Source organism: Ochlerotatus camptorhynchus, unplaced genomic scaffold (genome assembly GCF_037179485.1).
Source record: "Ochlerotatus camptorhynchus isolate MF236.1 unplaced genomic scaffold, CSIRO-AGI_Acam_v1.1 ptg000033l, whole genome shotgun sequence".
Classification (NCBI taxonomy): domain Eukaryota; kingdom Metazoa; phylum Arthropoda; class Insecta; order Diptera; family Culicidae; genus Ochlerotatus; species Ochlerotatus camptorhynchus.
In genome coordinates, this window is record NW_027040524.1 from 4026692 (window position 1) to 4046893 (window position 20202).

The following is a 20202-nucleotide window of genomic DNA, read 5'->3' on the forward strand; positions in this document are numbered from 1 at the left end:
GTAGTACTAGAATTTCGACTAGAATAGGGTACGTTAATCGTTTGCTTGGGACCAATAGGCTACTAAAGTGGTGAGCCAATTTAAAATCGTTAGTTTCGTATTGATTGTTGTTATAACTCTGTAGTCTGAACGTACTATAATACACACAAAAAATAATCATTGATAAAATTAAAAGAACCGTTGATAGAATTAAAAGTTTGCATTGGTTCTTTTTGGTAGAAAGTAGCTTACTTTCAAAATGAAAGTCAACCAACTGTCAAAACAAAAGTTTAGCATATTATTAATTTTAAAAGTTTAAACTTTCAAATCAAATTGTAGAACTGTCAAACTAGAAACCAAATACTTTTAGATTGATGTTGGAAAAGTGTTGCTTCAAAAGAAGGCTATTTCACCGCAATAAATATAGGTTTTCACCTCAAATACGAATTATTTTTAATTTAATTGCTTTTATGTAAAAGAAAAATAACCAATATTTACATTTATTTATTTAGTATTTTGTAAATATTCATATTTCTATTTTTCATTCACATCAGGATGTTGATATGAGGGATGTTGTCTTTGGTGAATGGCTTTAGTGAAGGTTTTCTCCCAGACGCGGGGCTCCAACATGCAGCGGACTTGCTCGAACGAAAGTGCATCTTGTTTTCACAGCTGGCCGGTGATAAGCAGCAAAACCTGGTGCGACAAATCTTACCAGTGTCCTATAGAAAAGAATGGAATCTGTAATCCCTCCAGCGATACATTGTAAACGCTATTGATAGCCACCGAAAGCATCTTTGCAGTGAGCTCTAACGTCCCAATATGCTGGCGATCTGGAAAATAATCATCTTGTTTTCAAAACCACCCTCGAAATATCTAGACAGTAGTTGCAATCTTACCTTCTGCGAAAACTTTACTCTTTCTCATTGCCTCCGCTACTGGAATCGGTTCCCGGAACTGCACGATGCACGATTGATTTTCTGCGGTTTGATTCTAGTGTCTCATACTATATGCCCTATTGGATTTTTGGACCATGATAATGAGCTTTTCAAGAGGTGATTTTGACAGTTGTACAATTTTTATTTTAAAAGTATGAACTTTTAAAATTACATGTCGATAAAGAAAGAAAAACTTTCAAACCAAAGAAAAACAATTCATTTTGAAAATATTCATAGTTGAAACTACCAAATTCGAGAAACTTTTAATTTGAAATGTTAAAATTTTTAAAGATACAATTTTTGTTTTTTGTGTGTAGTACATTCAGACTACAGAATTATAACATGTTATATCGCTATCTTGATGGTGGTTTCTGTGTTGCAATTATTTGACAACCGTTATAACATGTTATAACTCTCCAGTCTGGACAGCAGAAATATTGTAAACATTGCTGAGCACTCAAGTGACGACGTCACTCTACCATAACATTCCATACTGCGAACAGTGAGAATTACGTCACTGCCAACAGCTGTTTCGTGTAAAAAGTAGGGGCGGGATGTGCTGTGAAATCTGCCTACTGATCATCCATCCACGACGAGGGGCACGCACTATTCTTTCAATACTACACAGCCTACACTCACAAAATTTAATATTTAAATTGTTTTCAATAAATTTAAATTATTTGTCATTACATAAATTATCGTTAATTATTTGTTAATTACTTTCAATACAGCTTAAAGTATTTAAATTCAAATTATTACTGTAATCAAGTATTTAAATTACTATGATGTATTTTAAATATCACGCACTTATATCTGGACGGGCGCGTCCCTCGATCCACGAAATTTAAATAGGTAAGGCGCAGTGAATTCTGGATCAACAATAGAAAAGGGCCCATCAGCATTTGTAAACAAAACGTTCGAAAGCCCTATCCGCATAAAACAAACACACTTAAATTTTTTCGCCGAAATTCCAACAGCCGAGTAGTTCTGCAATTTATTTTGCTGAGATATGGTAAAACAATTGCCGAGACTCAGCTAACACATAAAATTTTGCTGAGATCTCAGCTAACAAACACATATTTTGTAGAGATATCAGCAAAAGTAAATGCCGAGGTAATCGGCTGTTGGAGATTTTACCGAGGTAGATTAAGTGTGAAGGCCGCCCACGCAAACGAACACCATCATCGTGTAGGGTAAACTTTCCCCTATCCGATGATAGTGTTGGTTTGCGTGGGTGGCCTTCGCTTTGTAAGGAAAGGGCTTTAGAACGGTTTGTTTACAAATGCTGATGGGCCCTTTTCTATTGTTGATCCAGTAATTTGCCGTCTCTTTTATTCTTCCGCTCTTTAAAAAGTTATACGAGTGTGACGTCCAACTCCATCATCCATTCAAACAGCTGAAGATCGAAAGAGACGGCAAATTCACTGGGCCTCATCTGTTTACGCTCATTGATTTTCCATATGTGAATTTGGTTCCAAACATCAACAAACCATTGTTGCTTATGGCTTGTTGTCGTTTGGAACCAGTTATGCGAGGTAGGCGATGATTGTTCGTATTTGACAGTCACCTTCCCCCCTTGGTAAAAAGTAATTGCAATGAAATACGAACACCACTAAACATTTGCACATTTCACAAAACCAATGAGCCTGTTGGCCCGGACCTTATATAAATGACATCGAAACTTTTTCTTGTCGGTCTGTCATTGATTACACGCTATTTTAAATCTACCCGAATTTGGGTAGAATCCACCCAGATCAGTCAAAACTGAAGTTACCCAAGAATGGGAGTTGAGAACTACACGCTTACTTTAGCTTACTCACCGGATGAGTCGATCGTACTCAATTTCGTCTGATGCATTAGGTTGTCAAAATTTGAGTAAGCGAGAAATGTCAAACTGAGTAATAGTCACTCAATCAGCCAAATCCGGGACTTAGAATAAAGATTCCATCCGTGTCGGAGCAAAAGGCTCTAAGAAACGGTGAAATTATTGTAAAACATCGGCCAAAATGTATTAAGGTAAGTAGAAATTGCATGCGGAGACGGTTTTCAGTCGTCTTCAGCTCCAGTTTAATGAATCTGGAGCAGGTAATTTCCATATTTTATCAAAACAAATAAAAAAAAACGATCTTCCCGGCTGAAAATATTACAGAGTGGTTTTGACTCACTCTGCGCGGGAACGTCGTTTACTCAAAAGTGAGTAAAAGTGCGCCTACTCACTTTTGAGTAGCCATACTTCCCGATGAAATGAGCATGTTCGACTCAATTTTGAGTTGTTGCGAGTTACTGTGTATGTTAGGAGTGACAAATTGACTAATGAACATAGTCGATCGGATTCATATCGATGTTGGGTAGGTTCAGTTTTAACCGCTCTGGGTGTATTCTACTTAAATTTGGGTAGTTTTGAAATAGCGTGTATAGGATAACCATAACAACTGCACGGCAAAAAAAAATGTGATATCGATCAACGTAATTCAAGCGGATATATAAATATAATGATGGTATGTATACACAGAAAAAACCCGCATAAATGCGAACATTACTCGGAAAAGGAATTATACCAAAGAACTATTTGTTAGAGTTGTATACCTTACCAACTAGCTGCTGTTAGCTTTCCAGGTCATTACGTAACTGCTTCACTTCTAAAATCTAATTTTAAACGCACTGTGCAAAAATCGCCTGTTCACAACTTTAAAGTGCACCATTTTGAACCTTTTTGAACTTAACAAAAAATGATATTGTAGATCTCACTCATCGAAGCAAAACAAGTTCACTCATTTTTGGATAACTCCATACAGCATGCAAAAATGAGTGCGATCTATACCCAGTCACTCAGTAGCCTCAAAATAGCGTGTAAGAAATTTTTACGAACACAATGTATCTACTTTTTGCAATCACATTAATATTTGATACATCAGCTTGAATTACATTGATCGATATCACATTTTATGTTGCTGTGTACGCCACCTCGTACGTCATTAAGCGGAAGTCTCGAATTAGAAGTTGATAAATGAACAACACCGATCGGATTCAGGTCGATGTTGTCCATTAGTTCACTTGTCCCTCCCAATTTAGTTACTCATTTTTGACCGATATGCATACACTCTATTATTCAATTCTATACTCAGTGACTGAGTAGAATTGTATTCCCTCTCTTTTTCTCTGACGGAAATTCCGAAGGAAACTTGCTCAGTCACTGAGTAAACTCCCTTGTTGAATGCAGGCCAGTGACAAGGCATATATCAACAGCAGCGTTTTATCCCGTTCACATTACACCCTTTATCACGTAATATAGGCTGTCTTGCAATGAGCACTCATACATAGGATTTCCAGTGAAAACTAGATGTATGAGTGCTCATTGCAGGACAGCGTATATCACGTGATATACGCTGTAATGTGAACGCAATGACGTTTATATAAGGTCTGGGCCAAAGGGCTTATTGGTGTTAGTGAAATGTGCAAATGTTTAGTGGTGTTTGTATTTTATTGCAATGTTTATCTTTTTACACGAAACAGCTGTTGGCAGTAACGTATTTCTATCTGTTCTTGGTATGTTGGCAGTGACGTAATTCTATCTGTTCGCAGATGTTCAGCAATGTTTACAACAATTTTGCTTCTAACACCAGTAAGCTGCCTGTTGGCCCAGACCTTATATAAATGTCTTTGATGTGAACGGGGTATTTGACAGCAGGCAGCATGCCCGCATAAACGCGAACCATAAATTAACCTTACCTAAAATGGTTAAAAATTGTTTATAATCCCTGCTAAACTTTAACTGAAATGGTTATGGAACTTTACATGAACGTTTAATGATAAAGTTTCAACCTTATGTATTATGGTTTTTTGGAACTGGACCTTACAAATAATGGGTTGTTACGAACCATTACCGTTCCAAATTCTTGTTTTCTCCATACATTTTCGGAAAGAGAACTATATTAGAACCTTTTAACTTATGGTTTGAGAACTTTAATGGTAATGGTTATGGTAGTCAGTAAGGTCCACGAATGGTTTTGTAACATCGATCAACTTTATGTGGAATATATCGCGAATTGGTTGCCTGTAATTTACTGATTACCAATTCACGATATATTCCACGTAAAGTTGAGCGATAATACAAAACCATTAATGGACCTTACTGACTACCATAACCATTACCATTAATGTTCTCAAATCATAAGTAAAAACGTTCTTATATAGTTCTCTTTCTGAAAATGTATGGAGAAAACAAGAATTTGGAATGGTAATGGTTCTTAACAACCCATTATTTGTAAGGTCCAGTTCCAAAAAACCATAATACATAAGGTTGAAACTTTATCATTAAACGTTCATGTAAAGTTCCATAACCATTTCAGTTAAAGTTTAACAGGGATTATAAACAATTTTTAACCATTTTAGGTAAGGTCAATTTATGGTTCGCGTTTATGCGGGTGTCCCGGGCTCAAATCGTTTATTTTGCTGTGCTTGGCCCGCTGTCACGCAATGACGTTTATATAAGGTCTGGGCCAAAGGGCTTATTGGTGTTAGTGAAATGTGCAAATGTTTAGTGGTGTTTGTTATTTATTGCAATGTTTATCTTTTTACACGAAACAGCTGTTGGCAGTGACGTATTTCTATCTTTTCTTGGTATGTTGGCAGTGACGTATTTCTATCTGTTCGCAGATGTTCAGCAATGTTCACTGAAACAAATCGACATGTACCGTTTATTGGATCCATCTTATAACATAGCAATGTCAGCAGATTTATTCATTCTATGTGATGATTGATAGATTCCATTGGATTATCACTTAAAAACTATGACTGCGATATGGAATGATTTCTATCGTAATTTCACATACTTAGTACTTGATAATACTTTGCTTCGAACGTGGTTAGCGAAGGTAAGAAGTATATGAATATTGTCTGATATATTTCATGGTGAAAAACTGTTGATATGTCATGGGTGGGAACAGACATCTAGAAACTAATGGAAAATCATATAAGTTTGCACTATGAGAAAATTCAGTAAATTATACCTGTTTTCATGATGAATATTGCTCACTAAAATATATATCTTATAAGATAATCATGTATATTTTATTGGAGTTGCTTTTACTGATTTTTGACGTTTGTTGATATGTCGCGTGTAAATAGACATGTAGAAACTATTGGACTGTCATTTAACTTTGCAGTATAGGAAAACATGTTTATCTCATTGTAATAGCTTGCTTTGATTTTTGACGTTTAAAGATTGTAAACAGATCTATCCCAATCATTAAATAGTCATATAGAAATGCCTTTTAAGAAATCCAACAGCAAGCATTTGTTTTTGCATGTTTTTCTGGGATGAATATCGCTCCCAATAAAATACACCTTACATGATTGTTCTTTATAAATTATTGAAACAATTTTCAACGATGTTAACGTACACTATCATTCATATGATAATTGGTTCCAGCAAAGAATGTATTGAGATTGAAAAAAAAAATGATTCTACTGTAATATTTACTTTGCTATGATTCTAATTGTAAGCCTTCTACACGGCTAGTTCAGATTCCAGCCCTAAGTAGTACTCGAACTTCATGAGCCAGTTTTATCAAATCATATAATTTAATCGTTGATTTATTGCACACAGGTGCATTAAGAAAGATTTGAACAAACCACACCACCGAAACGGAACATAAATTTGTCAGTGCTATTTGTCTTCACTCTAGCAAAACGACCATAAAGTTGCACTACATTCCATGTCGGGAGAGCTGTTCTTACTTCATGCTATTTGAACGAGCTCAATCTTGAAGTCAGCCGTGGCCCAGTGGAATCGAGCACAGACACCGAAAGCATCACATCTCAACAGATCTTGATCGAATCCCAAATCAGCTTCAATAAAAAAAAAAAGGCACAACTGTGAAAGCTCCCACTGCCTGATGTTTATTTTTCGAATTTATTTTTAGAAATCGATTAAATATATGTGTCAAAAGAAGAAGTAAATTTCATGTTTTTTTCACATAAACTTTACTTCGATTGATGTATGACACATATATTATATTGTGGTGAAAAGTATAGCTTATGCTTATGGGTTTCAAATCCATTTCAGTTAATTATTATAATTTAATCGATTTTCATTTATCATATGACGATCATATAAAAGTTACCAAATTATCAGCATTGTAAATGTATCAGATATTCATATAGAATTTACCTGACACATTTTCAATCATATCATTTTCAATGGATTATCTTATAGCGCAAATTTATTAGACTTCCACATAACAGGAATATGTCAAATTCGTTCAGTGTTTACAACAATTTTGCTTCTAACACCAGTACACTGAAACAAATCGGCATGTACCGTTTATTGGATACATCTTATAACATAGCAATGTCAGCAGATTTATTCATTCTATGTGATTATTGATAGATTCCATTGGATTATCACATAAAAACTATGACTGCGAAATGGAATGATTTCTATCGTAATTTCACATACTTAGTACTTGATAAAACTTTGCTTCGAATGTGGTTAGCGGTAGGTAAGATGTATTTGAATATTGTCTGATATATTTCATGGTGAAAAACTGTTGATATGTCATGGGAGAGAACAGACATCTAGAAACTAATGGAAAATCATATAAGTTTGCACTATGAGAAAATTCAGTAACATATACCTGTCTTCATGATGAATATTGCTCACTAAAAGATATATCTTATAAGATAATCATGTATATTTTATTGGAATTGCTTTTAACGACTTTTGACGTTTTTTGATATGTCGCGTGTTAACATCCATGTAGAAACTATTGGACAGTCATTTAAGTTTGCAGTATAGTAAAACATGTATATCTCATTGGAATAGCTTCCTTTGATTTTTGAGGTTTAATGATTGTAAACATATCTATCCCAATCATTATATAGTCATATTGGTTTGCCTTTTAAGAAATCCAACAGCAAACATTTGTTTTGTCATGGTTTTCTGGGATGAATATTTTGACCGATTTTCATTTATCATATGACGATCATATAAAACTTACCAAATTAGCAGCATTGAAAATGTATCAGATATTCATATAGAATTTACCTGACACATTTTCAATCATATCATTTTCAATGGATTATCTTATAGCGCAAATTTATAAGATTTACACATAACAGGAATATGTCATATTGGTTCAGTGTAAGCTGCCTGTTGGCCCAGACCTTATATAAATGTCGTTGGCTGTCACGGTATAACATGTTGCCTACGCGCCTGCCACTGGGCTGGTTAAATGCAACTGATATCCAAACTATTTGTATTAATTCTATTTGGGTTATCGTTCGTTTATGGGTAATTTTTTATAAGGGTTTCCGTGAGAGGATAATTAAACTATACTCAGTCACTGAGTAGAATTGAAATAGAGTGTATACACCATAGATCTTACTCAAATTTTGAAGTTTAAATTAGTGTGTAGGTCAACATAAACGCCAAATCTTCTGAAACATATTGTTTGTTTTGGTTTTCCACATGGTTTTTGAGCGCAGCCGTCATCCATCATTGATACTGCAGCAGCTATGCTAATCGTCAGTATTGTTGTGTTGGAGGAGTGAATATTGCTCGTTGCACGACTACCTGCAAAATGTAATAGGAATTCCCTATCAATGTACCAGTGTAGAACAGATTCCACACTCAATCTACAACTCGCGCACACATAAATCAACCATCGAATGAGCTCTTATTTAATTTGATACCGTAGATTGTGTGATGCCAGTCAGATCACCAAACTCTATTCGCGCCAGAAGTCTCATCCGGAACAACTTGGAGAAGTCAAGCAATAACACTCAGCAGCAGCAGCAACAGCAGCACCTGCAGTCCAGAATGCCCAACATCAAGGTCTTCTCCGGTTCATCCCATCCGGATCTGGCGTCGCGCATCGTGGATCGCCTCGGAATCGATCTCGGGAAGGTGGTCACGAAAAAGTTTAGCAATCTGGAAACATGGTGAGTGATTTTTCTTTCTTTCATTCCCTGCATTTTTTCCGGTGATCAGTGTTATTGATTAAACAAGTTACACAAGCGGACGGATTGGGGATTGAAGGATACATGGGATTTTGTTGCTGGTGGACTATCGGCAGGCAGCAAAGAAAATAGATCAGAAGTATTAAAATGGCAGAAAAGCTTTAAAAATAAAATTCGCTTAACCTTGAAGTGTGACAGCAGCTCTTGCTTGTAATAGTGGGATAATTTGCAGGAAGAGCAGGAACTTGTGCGGCGGAGTCCTCTGTAGGTGTTTTGAGAAATCTTGATTGAGGTGTGATTGAAAAAAAAAATGTAAAAATGAAGACTTAGTGGCATTATTCTAAAGGGTCGAAAAGCAGTGAAGTTTTAAAAAATGCGAAATATGTTCTGATTTAGATACCTGTTTCAGGTAAACTTAGCTTTTAGCAATCGTCATGTCATGGTAGATTTCGTGTTCTCTGTGTCTACTATCTACTCCATTCTCTTGTTCTTTTTTTCATTGCTGAAGCCTTTTGCTACTCTTTGATTCACGTCTCCATCGTCTCTACAGCTTGCGGACAATGATGTGGTCTTTCTTCGTTACCAATGAATAGTCAGTTAATTATGCATGAGCCAAAACCTGCCGGCAGCACCCAGCAGTACCACCACGAGGTACACCGGTTTTATTCGACATTTTCGATCATTCCTTCCTCGCTGCTGATAGTTTCCCTTTTTTTGGTTCTTATTCTGAACACATTTTGATTGAGTATTTTTAGCATCTCGTGAATGCTTCGTCCTCCGGGATAAACTGCACGGTTTAGTCGTAAGATGCAATTTTTGAAATAGATGTGATGTAACAATATGAACGAACTAGTCATATGTATAGCATCTCAATTTCTACGCATTGTAGCGATAGAAGATCTATATGTTTACATGTTTAAAGATTCGTGTTTGCAACATTGGTTATATAGATATGCTTGTCATAAACAAGACCGAGCGAGTCACATGTCTGAGCGTCGTTTATGGGGGTGAATCCTCGACGATGTAAGAAGTTTCGATATACCTACCTGTTTACATCTGTATAGAGACCAATCAAGTAGAGTGACGTTGTGCGCAACTGCGCTTTGGTTTCTGTTTAGCCGGCACTAGGTTGGTATATGTTTGTAAAGTGCCATAATTCTGCGCAGCGCCTAATTCAGCGCTGTTTGACAAAATTGTGCATTTTGTTTTTTCTAAATTCGGCCTCGGCAATACCTTATTCTATTATCGTCAGGGGGTAAACAACATCTTTGAGAGCAGTGTTGGAAAAGTTCGCGATACATCACGAAGTTCTCCAAGGGAAAAGTTTGCGAGTCATAGTGATTTTTTGCGAACTTTTCCATCACTGCTTGAGAGCTCAATTTGGCATGTGAATACATTGTGTTTCAGATCATCTACTGGCCAAATTTGAGTGCTCTAGGACTTTGTTTCCCCCTGACGATAATAGCTTAATGTATTGCCGAAGTCGACATTTCCCCTATATTTTTGATAATACTTATCGACATTTCCGACGCAATTTAAGTTATCCACAAAATTATTTTGGAATTTTTCAAAACTGCACAGAATGAAAGAACGGTTGATCTAGTAGTCTTTTATATTGTCCACGTTCGTTGTTTCGTTTGCTCAGTCAATCGAGTTTAATGAATACGATCTTGATGTATGGTTGTCGCTGTGTTATTGGGCACAACGGAATACAAGATAGATCATAGTTCAATAGGGTCAGCATTCCGTGCAGGTTTTTAAATTTGCTTCAAGAGTTGAACGTCGATCACAACCTCTAGTTTCAAAACAGAGTAGGAGGGGGGGGCAGCGTAGTGAAGGGATGGCGAAAGCCGAGAAGAATTCCAAGGTAATTTTCAAATTAAGTGCAAGGGCTTTGCGAGGAGAACTTTAGGCAAATTATATGAAGAATACCAACGGAGCTATGAGTAGAATTAGGCGAACTAGGGACATTATGAACACCCTAAGGATGTTACCAAGTTTGAGTTTTTTTTTCTTTGTTTTTTTTCCGTCGATCTTGTTTTCCGTGCTGAGCACCAATGCTACAAACGTGCCAGGAAGGCAGCTCCCACACCTGGACCCTACCTATCGACCCATCAACTCATAACCGGGGACCAACGGCTTTAATTCCGATCCGAAGGAAGGCGTGATCAGAGATATTATGCCTCAGAACATCCCGGCGGCGCCGACTGGGATTGAACCCAGGCCTGCTGGGGTGAGAGGTTAAGTTTGACTTGATAGGTATCAAAATATCGCTGTGTTATGTACTACACACTTTTGTCACTAATTTGGCAACAGTTGCACATTGAAGCAAATTTAAAAAATAACTTGATCCTACTTAAAAAAAAAAAAATTGAAAATTTTTTAAATTACATTGACATCGTAAAGCTAGCGGGACAAAATGGACACACTTACGGGGCAGTATGGACACCTTAAAGTCTACCCAAACGGGAGAAGATATTTTATCGTTAGTTTTTGACTATGTTAGGCTCTGAACCTTTTGGTGAAAATTTGACGGATGGAAAGTTATCGATTAACCCTGCTATCCGAGCGTGGTTACTTCTGACAGACATGAAGTTAAATTTTGACAATCTTGGCTAAGTTGTTCTCACAATCGGTCGATCGATAGCAGAGAGATTTTCGAACATAGAAAATAGCTTTCTAAATGTCACTTTTAACCACGAGTTAAATTTAACTCGGCAAATGGTTCACAGCCTTAATTTACCTACCGAAAATCAATCAACGATATATGTGGGAACAACAAAAACAATTGAATATTCCACAACAAATGATAATTGTAGTCTAACGATCGTCATCTGCCGCTACACCTTATTTGGTTATACGTGATAATTATAATTTTTCAGCACACAGCAAGCCTATGCGTTTTTTTTCAAGGATTTACGTTGATTAGGAGGAACAGTTTGAAATTAGTTCACTCGTTAAATTACTCATTCAGAAGAGGAATGAAAAATATCTGATATTTTGGAAAATACAGGGGGTGTCCCATTTGCCCGGGTGCTTATAATGTTCCTAGTTCCCCTTGTTGAGGATTGTAGTACGGCGCTGCTCTAAATCTGTGGTTATTATTCTATCAATATTTTGTTTTGTACGTGTGTGTAACCAGTTGTCAAATTTGTTTATGCTTTTGTAAAGATGACTCGATAGTCTAATGTCGTTTTCGTTTTTGCGGTGTAGTACTGGTGCGATGTGCGGTATAAGAGGTGAGGAGAAAGGAAACTAGTAGACTCTTTCATTCTAACGGTGTTCTTATGCAACAGCAGACGTGACGTCACGTCTGTTGCTGCATAAGAAGACGCGAGAACGAAAGAGTCCACTAGTTTCCTTTCTCCTCACCTCTTATACCGCACATCGGCACTGGTGTAGTGTAAGCAGGATTAAGCGCGAGTCTTTGACAGCTCAACATCATTTGTTTGTAAACAAAGGTGCATCCTATATCTACACCCTGAAATATTTCGGTGTACGGCAGTGTAGCACCGGTGTAGCTACACCGCAAAAACGAAAACGACAACATTTTCGGTAGGGTAAACGTACCAATAGTGGAGGTACGTTGGGCAATGTTCCTGTAGTGGCTTATCGATACTCCATAAACCACTATAGGAACACATTGCACTAACGTACCTCCACTATTGATGTGTTTGCCTTAATAATATTGAAAAAAAAAATCAATTAGGGTAAACGCATCAGTAGAGGAGGTTAACTGTCAACTGTTAGGTGCTGCGCGGAAATAGAGCAGGTCATATGGTTTTCCAAAATAAATTCTGAGGAGAATTTCAAGGAACTCTGATAATAATTATGAGGATACTCCCAACATAAATTTTAGTGACAATTCCCGGTAGTTTTGAACACAACTAAAAACAACGGTAAAGGAATTATGAAATGAATTCCAAAAGAATTGTGATAAGAACTCCGGGAATATGAAATTGAGTTTCAAAGGACCAGAGCTCGAAAGCACCTCAGAGCGTTAGCAAAGCAACTGTGTGCATGAGTTGATGGGTCGATAGGTAGGGTCCAGGTGTGGGAGCTGCCTCCCTGGCGTCGGTAGCATTGGTGCTTAGCACGGAAAACAAGATCGACGGAAAACAAATCAAGGAAAAAAAAAAATGTGTGGTTCTCCCATTTGCTCCGCACACTCTTTTCCAACTAACCTGTGAGAAAGCGATCCACACAATGAGCGGTACACTCCGTGAATATAGGGGCTGTCCATAAACTACGTAGACAGTTGGGGGGGGGGGGGGTTGATAATTATCCACGGCCCATACAAATTTAAAAAAAATTGACAATTGTCTACGCAGGGGGAGGGGGAGGGGGGTCAAGAATCCCAAAAAACTCTACGGAGTTTATAAACAGACCCAATAATACAACAAGTGCTAATGTCTTCTTTGAGTTCTTTGCAGACTTTGCTTACCACGGCTGCATGCATAGGAGATGAAGAAGGGCATAACGAAGAATAATTTTGTCTTTTTGCTTGGTTTCCCATTTGCAACCCTACACTGAGTGGCCCTCTTTGCGTCGGAGCCATCAGAGCGATGGCTACATATTGAGCTTTCGTTATTTCTGGGAGTGTGTCTGTCTTCTCTTCTCCTCTGCTTTACACTTGCGCAGGGTGAAAGAAAGCAAACTTTGTGTTTGCTTGTTTCTCACTTTGTTTATTTCAGAAAATCAGTACATTGCGCACATTGAGTGATCAGACGACAGCCCTGCAAAGGACTCCTAATGGGCTGTTCATTAACTACGTAGACAATTGTCGATACATTTTTTTTTAATTTGTATGAGCTGTGGATAATTGCCACCCCCAATTTTTGACATCCCTCTTCTCCCTCCGTCACGCCATTTAAATGAGCATTTAAGCATTAGCAAGATCTATTTTTTTAAATCTTTCCAAGGCATACAACTAGATTTTCATCCAAATCACTTCACAAAAACCTTCGGCCTTGTTGCTATCAATATAATGACAAAGTGGTTCTTGAGTATATCAATTTTGATTCAGTTTTTACGAGTGAAAGTCAGTTCTAGTCACAGATTACATATTTATTATTAGCGGTGTCGTGAACTCCAGTCAGCTGTTGCCAAATGAGTTAAATTGATAGCGAGATCCTGTTCTACATTGAACTTAATCGGTTTTCTTCATGCAATAATGTAATCGCTTTGCCACTCGGGTGTCTTGTTGCTCGTTTCTGCGATATGCTCCACCTTTCAAAGAGTATACAACATTCTTCTGTTACGTTGCATTATTGAAATTTTCACACATGACCCCAACGTAGTGTTTTTTGGAAACTTCCAAATTAACTCTTAATTTTGTTTGAGTCTATCCTCAAATATGTATTATTGAACTCACGGTCAAACATTAGAGACCGATATATCATGTTGTCAACAATTTCCCATATAAAAGATTCCCGACCGTTACGGGAATCAAAGTCGTTCAAACCTTGTTCAGGCTGGTCACCGGACAATAGTCGGCAATTTGATTGGAACCTTAAACTAATTAATCGAATTCCAAATCCGAAGAAAAATATTTGAGATATCGGGCTTAGAATATGTATTATCTCAAATATTTTTCTTAGAATCTTGAATACTTCTTCAAGTCCGGATTTTATTTTCCATAGTACAGGATACCAGACATTAAGTCAGACATCTAAAAAATATTAGCAATATCCCAGAGTATGGCATTATGAATATTTTTGTTTGTTAATTTTAGAAACTTGAAAACTTTTCATGCCATATAAGGTTAACTATTACATTTCCGGCCTATTAAGCACAACCCACACTTAGTCTTTCTTAATCTAGCGTAGTTTAGCACCAAACGGAATGTTATTATTATTGATGGCTTTCAAATTTATTTACCTTTCCTTACATACCGATAAAGAGAAACAAATTGTTGAGATATTGTTATAAGTCTAACACTGCTTCTTGACGCCAAACTCGGCCTAACGGATTGAAACGCCAATGAATTCACTTCGGCCTATCGGATGAAGATAAATATTTGTATTTGAGAATATTGGGTGCAAATATTCATATCACGCGTTCTCATTGACTTCGTTCGGTAGAATTTGAACTAAAGTATCGTACCAAACGCATAATTTACCTGTTAACGCCGAAATCATGGATTTATTTGATGTTTTCTGCTTGATAGGCCCAAAATGGGCGCTTAGGCCGAAGTAGTTCTTTACCCTAATCTAAAACAATTATCTATTTCTGGAATATAAAATTTATTTGAAATGGCCCTATGTCCAAAACGAAAACAAATCGGGTTTTGATAACATTCTATAGCACCGCTTGATAGCTACTAATCGTATAGAAAAGTTTCGCATAATCGATAAAAATCATTCAAAATAACTCGATTTTCGAAACGGCCGATCAAAGAAATTTTTTGATTCATTCATGGCCCGCACACTAAAACGGCCAACCATTCATTTTTTTTTCATTTCATTGATAAGCCTATTGACGTAGAAGGGCTGATGATTGAACATTTTCAAATCAAAGCTAGGCAGGGACGATGATTTGTCATTTCCTCAGTCTACTTTTTCCATATGGGTCTGATACGGAATTATAGGCAGCATACTACTACCCCAAATTCCAAGATCGACCGCACTAGAGAACAGTACAGACATCCTACCTGCCTGCCATCAGAGATCTTACAAATGAATCCGAGTTGCCTGTTAACTTTGGCTATGATATCCGTGTAATGTAGCTGAAATGTCAAAGCTGAAGCAAGTGTAATTCCTAGATCACGAACGTTATCTATACGCGACAGAGTTTTTTCCCTTGATTTGTTTTCCGTCGATCTTGTTCTCCGTACTGAGTACCAACGCCTGGGAAGCAGTTCCCACACCTAGACCCTACCTATCAACCCATCAACTCATGGACCGGTCTTTTGGGGTGAGAGGCAATCACGCTTACTACTACACCACAGGCGCCGCTCAGAGGTTGGTTATCGATCGTATAATTGAATGCAATAGGTTTTAGTTTGCAATAGAAAGTGATGATATCTTAAGGAGTTTAGATTTTTGATAAGTCTTTAGTGTGGGAATGACACTGATGAAGACTGCACATTGTAGTCAAAATACGTATGGATACCAACATAAATTAAGTGTAATTTAATGGAAGATATAATTTATTTGCTTTTTTAGATGAAATTGCATTTTTGAACACTCAACGTAAGAAAATTCCTATAGCACCATTCTTCGAAACTATCGATCAGGGACTGCAACCGCAAGCAATCAGTGATGCATCGCACAACCACGTACATATTGACATCGTCTGCATAGAGCAAAAATATTCCGAGTCCGAGTCGATTTTTACACAAAGCTCTCGATTGGTAAGATGCGATTCAAACCAACGTGTGAGTCTTTGAGAGACACCGGGCTTCTCGAGTTTGGCAAGTAGAATGGCATGATCAATCCGGTCGAAAGCAGCCTTGAGATCCTGTACTCCTGCCTCCATATTCCGTAGGCATGTTGAGCCCGAACGTTTGGGATGAAAACCATGCTGGTAAGGAGCAATGTAATTTCTACAGGTGGCAAATTAGGGCGTCGTTTATGATTATCTCGAATACTTTCGAGCAGGCCCAAAGTAATGTAATTCCTAGATAATTTTCCACTTTTCGCGAAAATCGTGAAGATGAACAAAGATTTCCAACGAGAAGGAAATACACCTTGTTGTAGTGAAATATTTAACAGCTTTGAAAGCGGCGAGGAAGGCTCTGTTGAGCATCTTTTGAGTATGCACGTTGAAATGCCGTCAAATGTGGCCATGAAAATATCAAAACTGAACGCGTCTCTGGGAGTATCTCTGATCCCTTCGGCAACTTAACTTACCGATACCGTAGAGTCGTTGAAAACACTCTTGAAATGCTCTGCCAGAAGGATACTTTTTCTAAAACAGTGTTGGCTTTTTTTTATCTCTTAGATAAATCTCAATCGGTAGCTCATCCTCTTTCCTTTTTGTTTTCACAAACGTCCAGAATAGCCGGACATTGATCTGCATACGTTTTGAGTACTTCTTGTATAGAAAACGGTTGTACATTCGATAGTCATTATTTATTTGCTAACGAAAATAATCGCTTGGTGAATGGATTACGGGACTGACTGTTTTTGCAAAGATCCTTCAATCTCACACGCTTCAAGTGTCGTAATCATGCATTAGACTATGGAGGTTTTGGAGCAGGTCTCCTCAAATGGACACGCTTCAATATTAATCGGCTCACAACTTCGTCGACGTAGTTAATGGCGTCATCAATGGACGAACACAAGTCAAGTAATTGCCAATCTACCTGGGCCCAGTGAGTGACTCAATGCAACGAAGTCAGTTCTTCGAAAGTCCATGCTTTGCATATCAACGGTTTCTTCATAGAGAACAGGAGCTTATCGATTGATGAATGCTTCCAAATTTGATTTTTTTTTGGCTCTCTGGGTCTGGGGACTGGTAAAAGTGGTGAACAATGCACGGGAATTTTTTTTTATTTAATTGTAGCTTGTTTAACAATAATTTCCAGGAAAAAACTGAACGACAAAGTCCATAAATGATTACTGTAAGTTGTCGTCAACTTGTTTTGACCATAAACATGCATCAAATGTGTATTATTTCCACTTTTCCAAATTTCTATATGAGGATTTGTATTACTTACTTACTACCAATGGAACAGCGCCATCTGTGTGCACACAATTCTAGACTAAATGGTGCATTGCCCTCTATCAATCCTAATTCACATTACTAAATCAATCGTGCGTTTATCGTTTCAGCGTCGAAATCGGCGAATCAGTACGTGGCGAAGATGTGTACATCGTACAGTCCGGATCCGGGGAGATCAACGATAACCTGATGGAGCTGTTAATTATGATCAATGCGTGCAAGATCGCTTCCGCTTCCCGTGTGACCGCTGTGATACCCTGTTTCCCTTATGCTCGCCAGGATAAGAAGGACAAGGTGAGGCCGTCGATTATGTTGCAAGTTGCAAATTTCACAATTTCCCCCACATATATTGCTCCATATAATCAGGCTTATTTTCGTTAGAATCATTTTTGATTTTTGTAAACATGGCTGTTTATTTTAGAATGCGAAAATGTGGAAAATTTTTCTTAGATTTTGAGTTTTAATCTCGCGTTTATTTTGTTCAAATTTGTTTAAACTATATTTCAATCGCTATTAGTAACCGAGACTTATAAAGAGCAAACCGTAAACAGCCCACTATCGGATCGAGCTCAGATCAATAGGTTATCATCGCGCGGTCGTGATTCGGAATAATATTGTGTTACATGGTTAGGCCACGACGGTTCTTGGCTATTGGTTTATTGATTCCAACACTTTTCATTTGGCAATCGCGTGAGACTTATCACTAACGACGTCCGTAGATGATGATGTATAAACAAACGGTTGCGGTGCATGCAGTCGACAAGCCTCTCTGCTAGACAATCATTTCACTTTTCTAGCGTCGTCAGTAAGCCATTAATGTAATGTGCGGTATTCACTATTGACCGCGTGTGTTGTCCCTTAATTTTAAATTAGGTTGCGTTTTCAGTTCACCCCAGTATCATATATAGTCGATCTTGTTTACTGACTGGCGTTGTAGTGAACTGAGACGCTACTATATAGCGAGCAATTATCAATGAGAACAATATTAACGAAATGATTTCCTACTGCTTCTTCAGGCAGGCGATGATAAGCTGGCCATGTTGATGAAAACCCATGAGTGGAAGTTTCGGGTATTGATCTTACAATTATATTCTACTTCTCTATATCTGTTCTATTTGTGGAGAAAGTCATCGATTTTTATAATTTCATTCAACACTAGTCCATCGTTTACTTTTGTTTCATTGGGTTTACACTACTTACATCTAGTACCTACAAACACACCAACAGTAATATCGTCGTTATAACATAGTGTAACGAGTGTCCTATTATGTACTTTTGAAGAAATGTTATTCGATTTTCAAAATATCAAAATTGAAAATATGCAATGTAAGGAAAATTTCCACATTTTGTATCGGTATAGGATAGGTCTCACAATTGAATGGGGTTCTAGAAGATGTTTCATGAGTGCTTCGTTCTACACGGGATTGAAAATAATGTGAAATGGTTTCATATTTAACCCCATACGTTTCATCAGTAATTGGTTCTCATACACTTTCATGCATGTTTTTTTTAGTTATCAAATCCGCTGAATGTTGCACAATCCTAGTTTATGTAGGGCAGTGTTTTTGCCATCATACTTAAGTGTGATCAGTGTTGGGAAAATCATCAATCAAATTATATTTTTCCGCTCATACGCTCTCAATATCACGCGTGATATTGGAACAAAATATCATGCTTGACATTGGTTTTACAAGCTCCACACAACATGTAAAAAATGAAGCTGAGATTTTTTTATCTAGTTCGTTTATTTGTGGAAGGCTCAATCGCGTTATTCTCTTATTTCTATGTCTAGTAGAAGTTGGGCCGAATACTCGCGTCTTACCCGAGGTTAGAGGGGTACATTGTCGAATGATAGGATCAGGGGAGGAGCTTGGGGTGCGGTTCACTGAGAGTCGACTCGACACAAATATGGTTCTGTTCCACATCTTTTTTTCAGAAAGAGTAAGTATAGTTTGCTATCTCTCTTAACTCTTCACCGATGGCATACACGAAGTTACTACTGCCAATAGTGACGGTAGTTTCGGGTCGCGTTCGGATGTAAAGCAAAAATCATGAAACTCAAACTCACCACGGTAAGAATTGTAGCTGGTGAGTTTTGTTAACTTGATATTCATAGCTTCGACTTACTTACTTGCTTGTTGACTTTTGTCTACGAAAATCAAGCGTGATCTTGGTCATTGGCGAGATTTGATTTTTTGATATTTTCTCAACCCTGCTTACATGGATCTTCAGTTTGAGTAAGAGGGTTGCTGTATTCCAAGACCAACAATTGAAATGGCCTTAACTCCATTTTGTTAACAAACCTTGTAAGGTCATTTTCTCGCGAACCGAAGTCCGCAAAGGCAAACCAACATAATGAACAGGTAGGGAAAATTCTCCTCTACCCGATTGTGGTTTAGGTTTGCCTATGAAGGTTTGAACACGAAGAGCATGTCAGACGATTTGTTAGATTCCAGGTTCAAATAAGGGTACATCGCATTTTGACTCATCGTTCATTTTAAAATAAAATTGCAGTTGCTTTTATTTCCTATGGGACACTGCGACCTGTTATTTGATCTATTGTGGTATAAGGGTAGACGGGGCAAGATGACCACTGTAAGGTTGACATCATTTTTTTTATGTAATCCGAAGGTCCGTTTTGACAGATATTTTCGGC

The 20202-nt window shown here is 37.6% G+C and overlaps 1 protein-coding gene across 2 annotated transcripts in view; it reads left to right on the forward strand.

Annotated features, from left to right (window-relative positions):
• Prps (phosphoribosyl pyrophosphate synthetase) overlaps positions 1-20202 on the forward strand; it is a 34215-nt gene that overhangs the window by 1823 nt on the left and 12190 nt on the right. The window contains exons 2-4 of one of the 2 annotated variants that reach the window (XM_065231542.1): positions 8618-8861; positions 17657-17840; positions 18563-18616. In XM_065231542.1, the coding sequence (XP_065087614.1) occupies positions 8626-8861; positions 17657-17840; positions 18563-18616 (474 nt within the window). In that variant the 5' untranslated portion in view covers positions 8618-8625. The remainder of the gene's footprint in view (positions 1-8617; positions 8862-17656; positions 17841-18562; positions 18617-20202) is intronic. The other variant, XM_065231552.1, reaches the window with a different exon arrangement.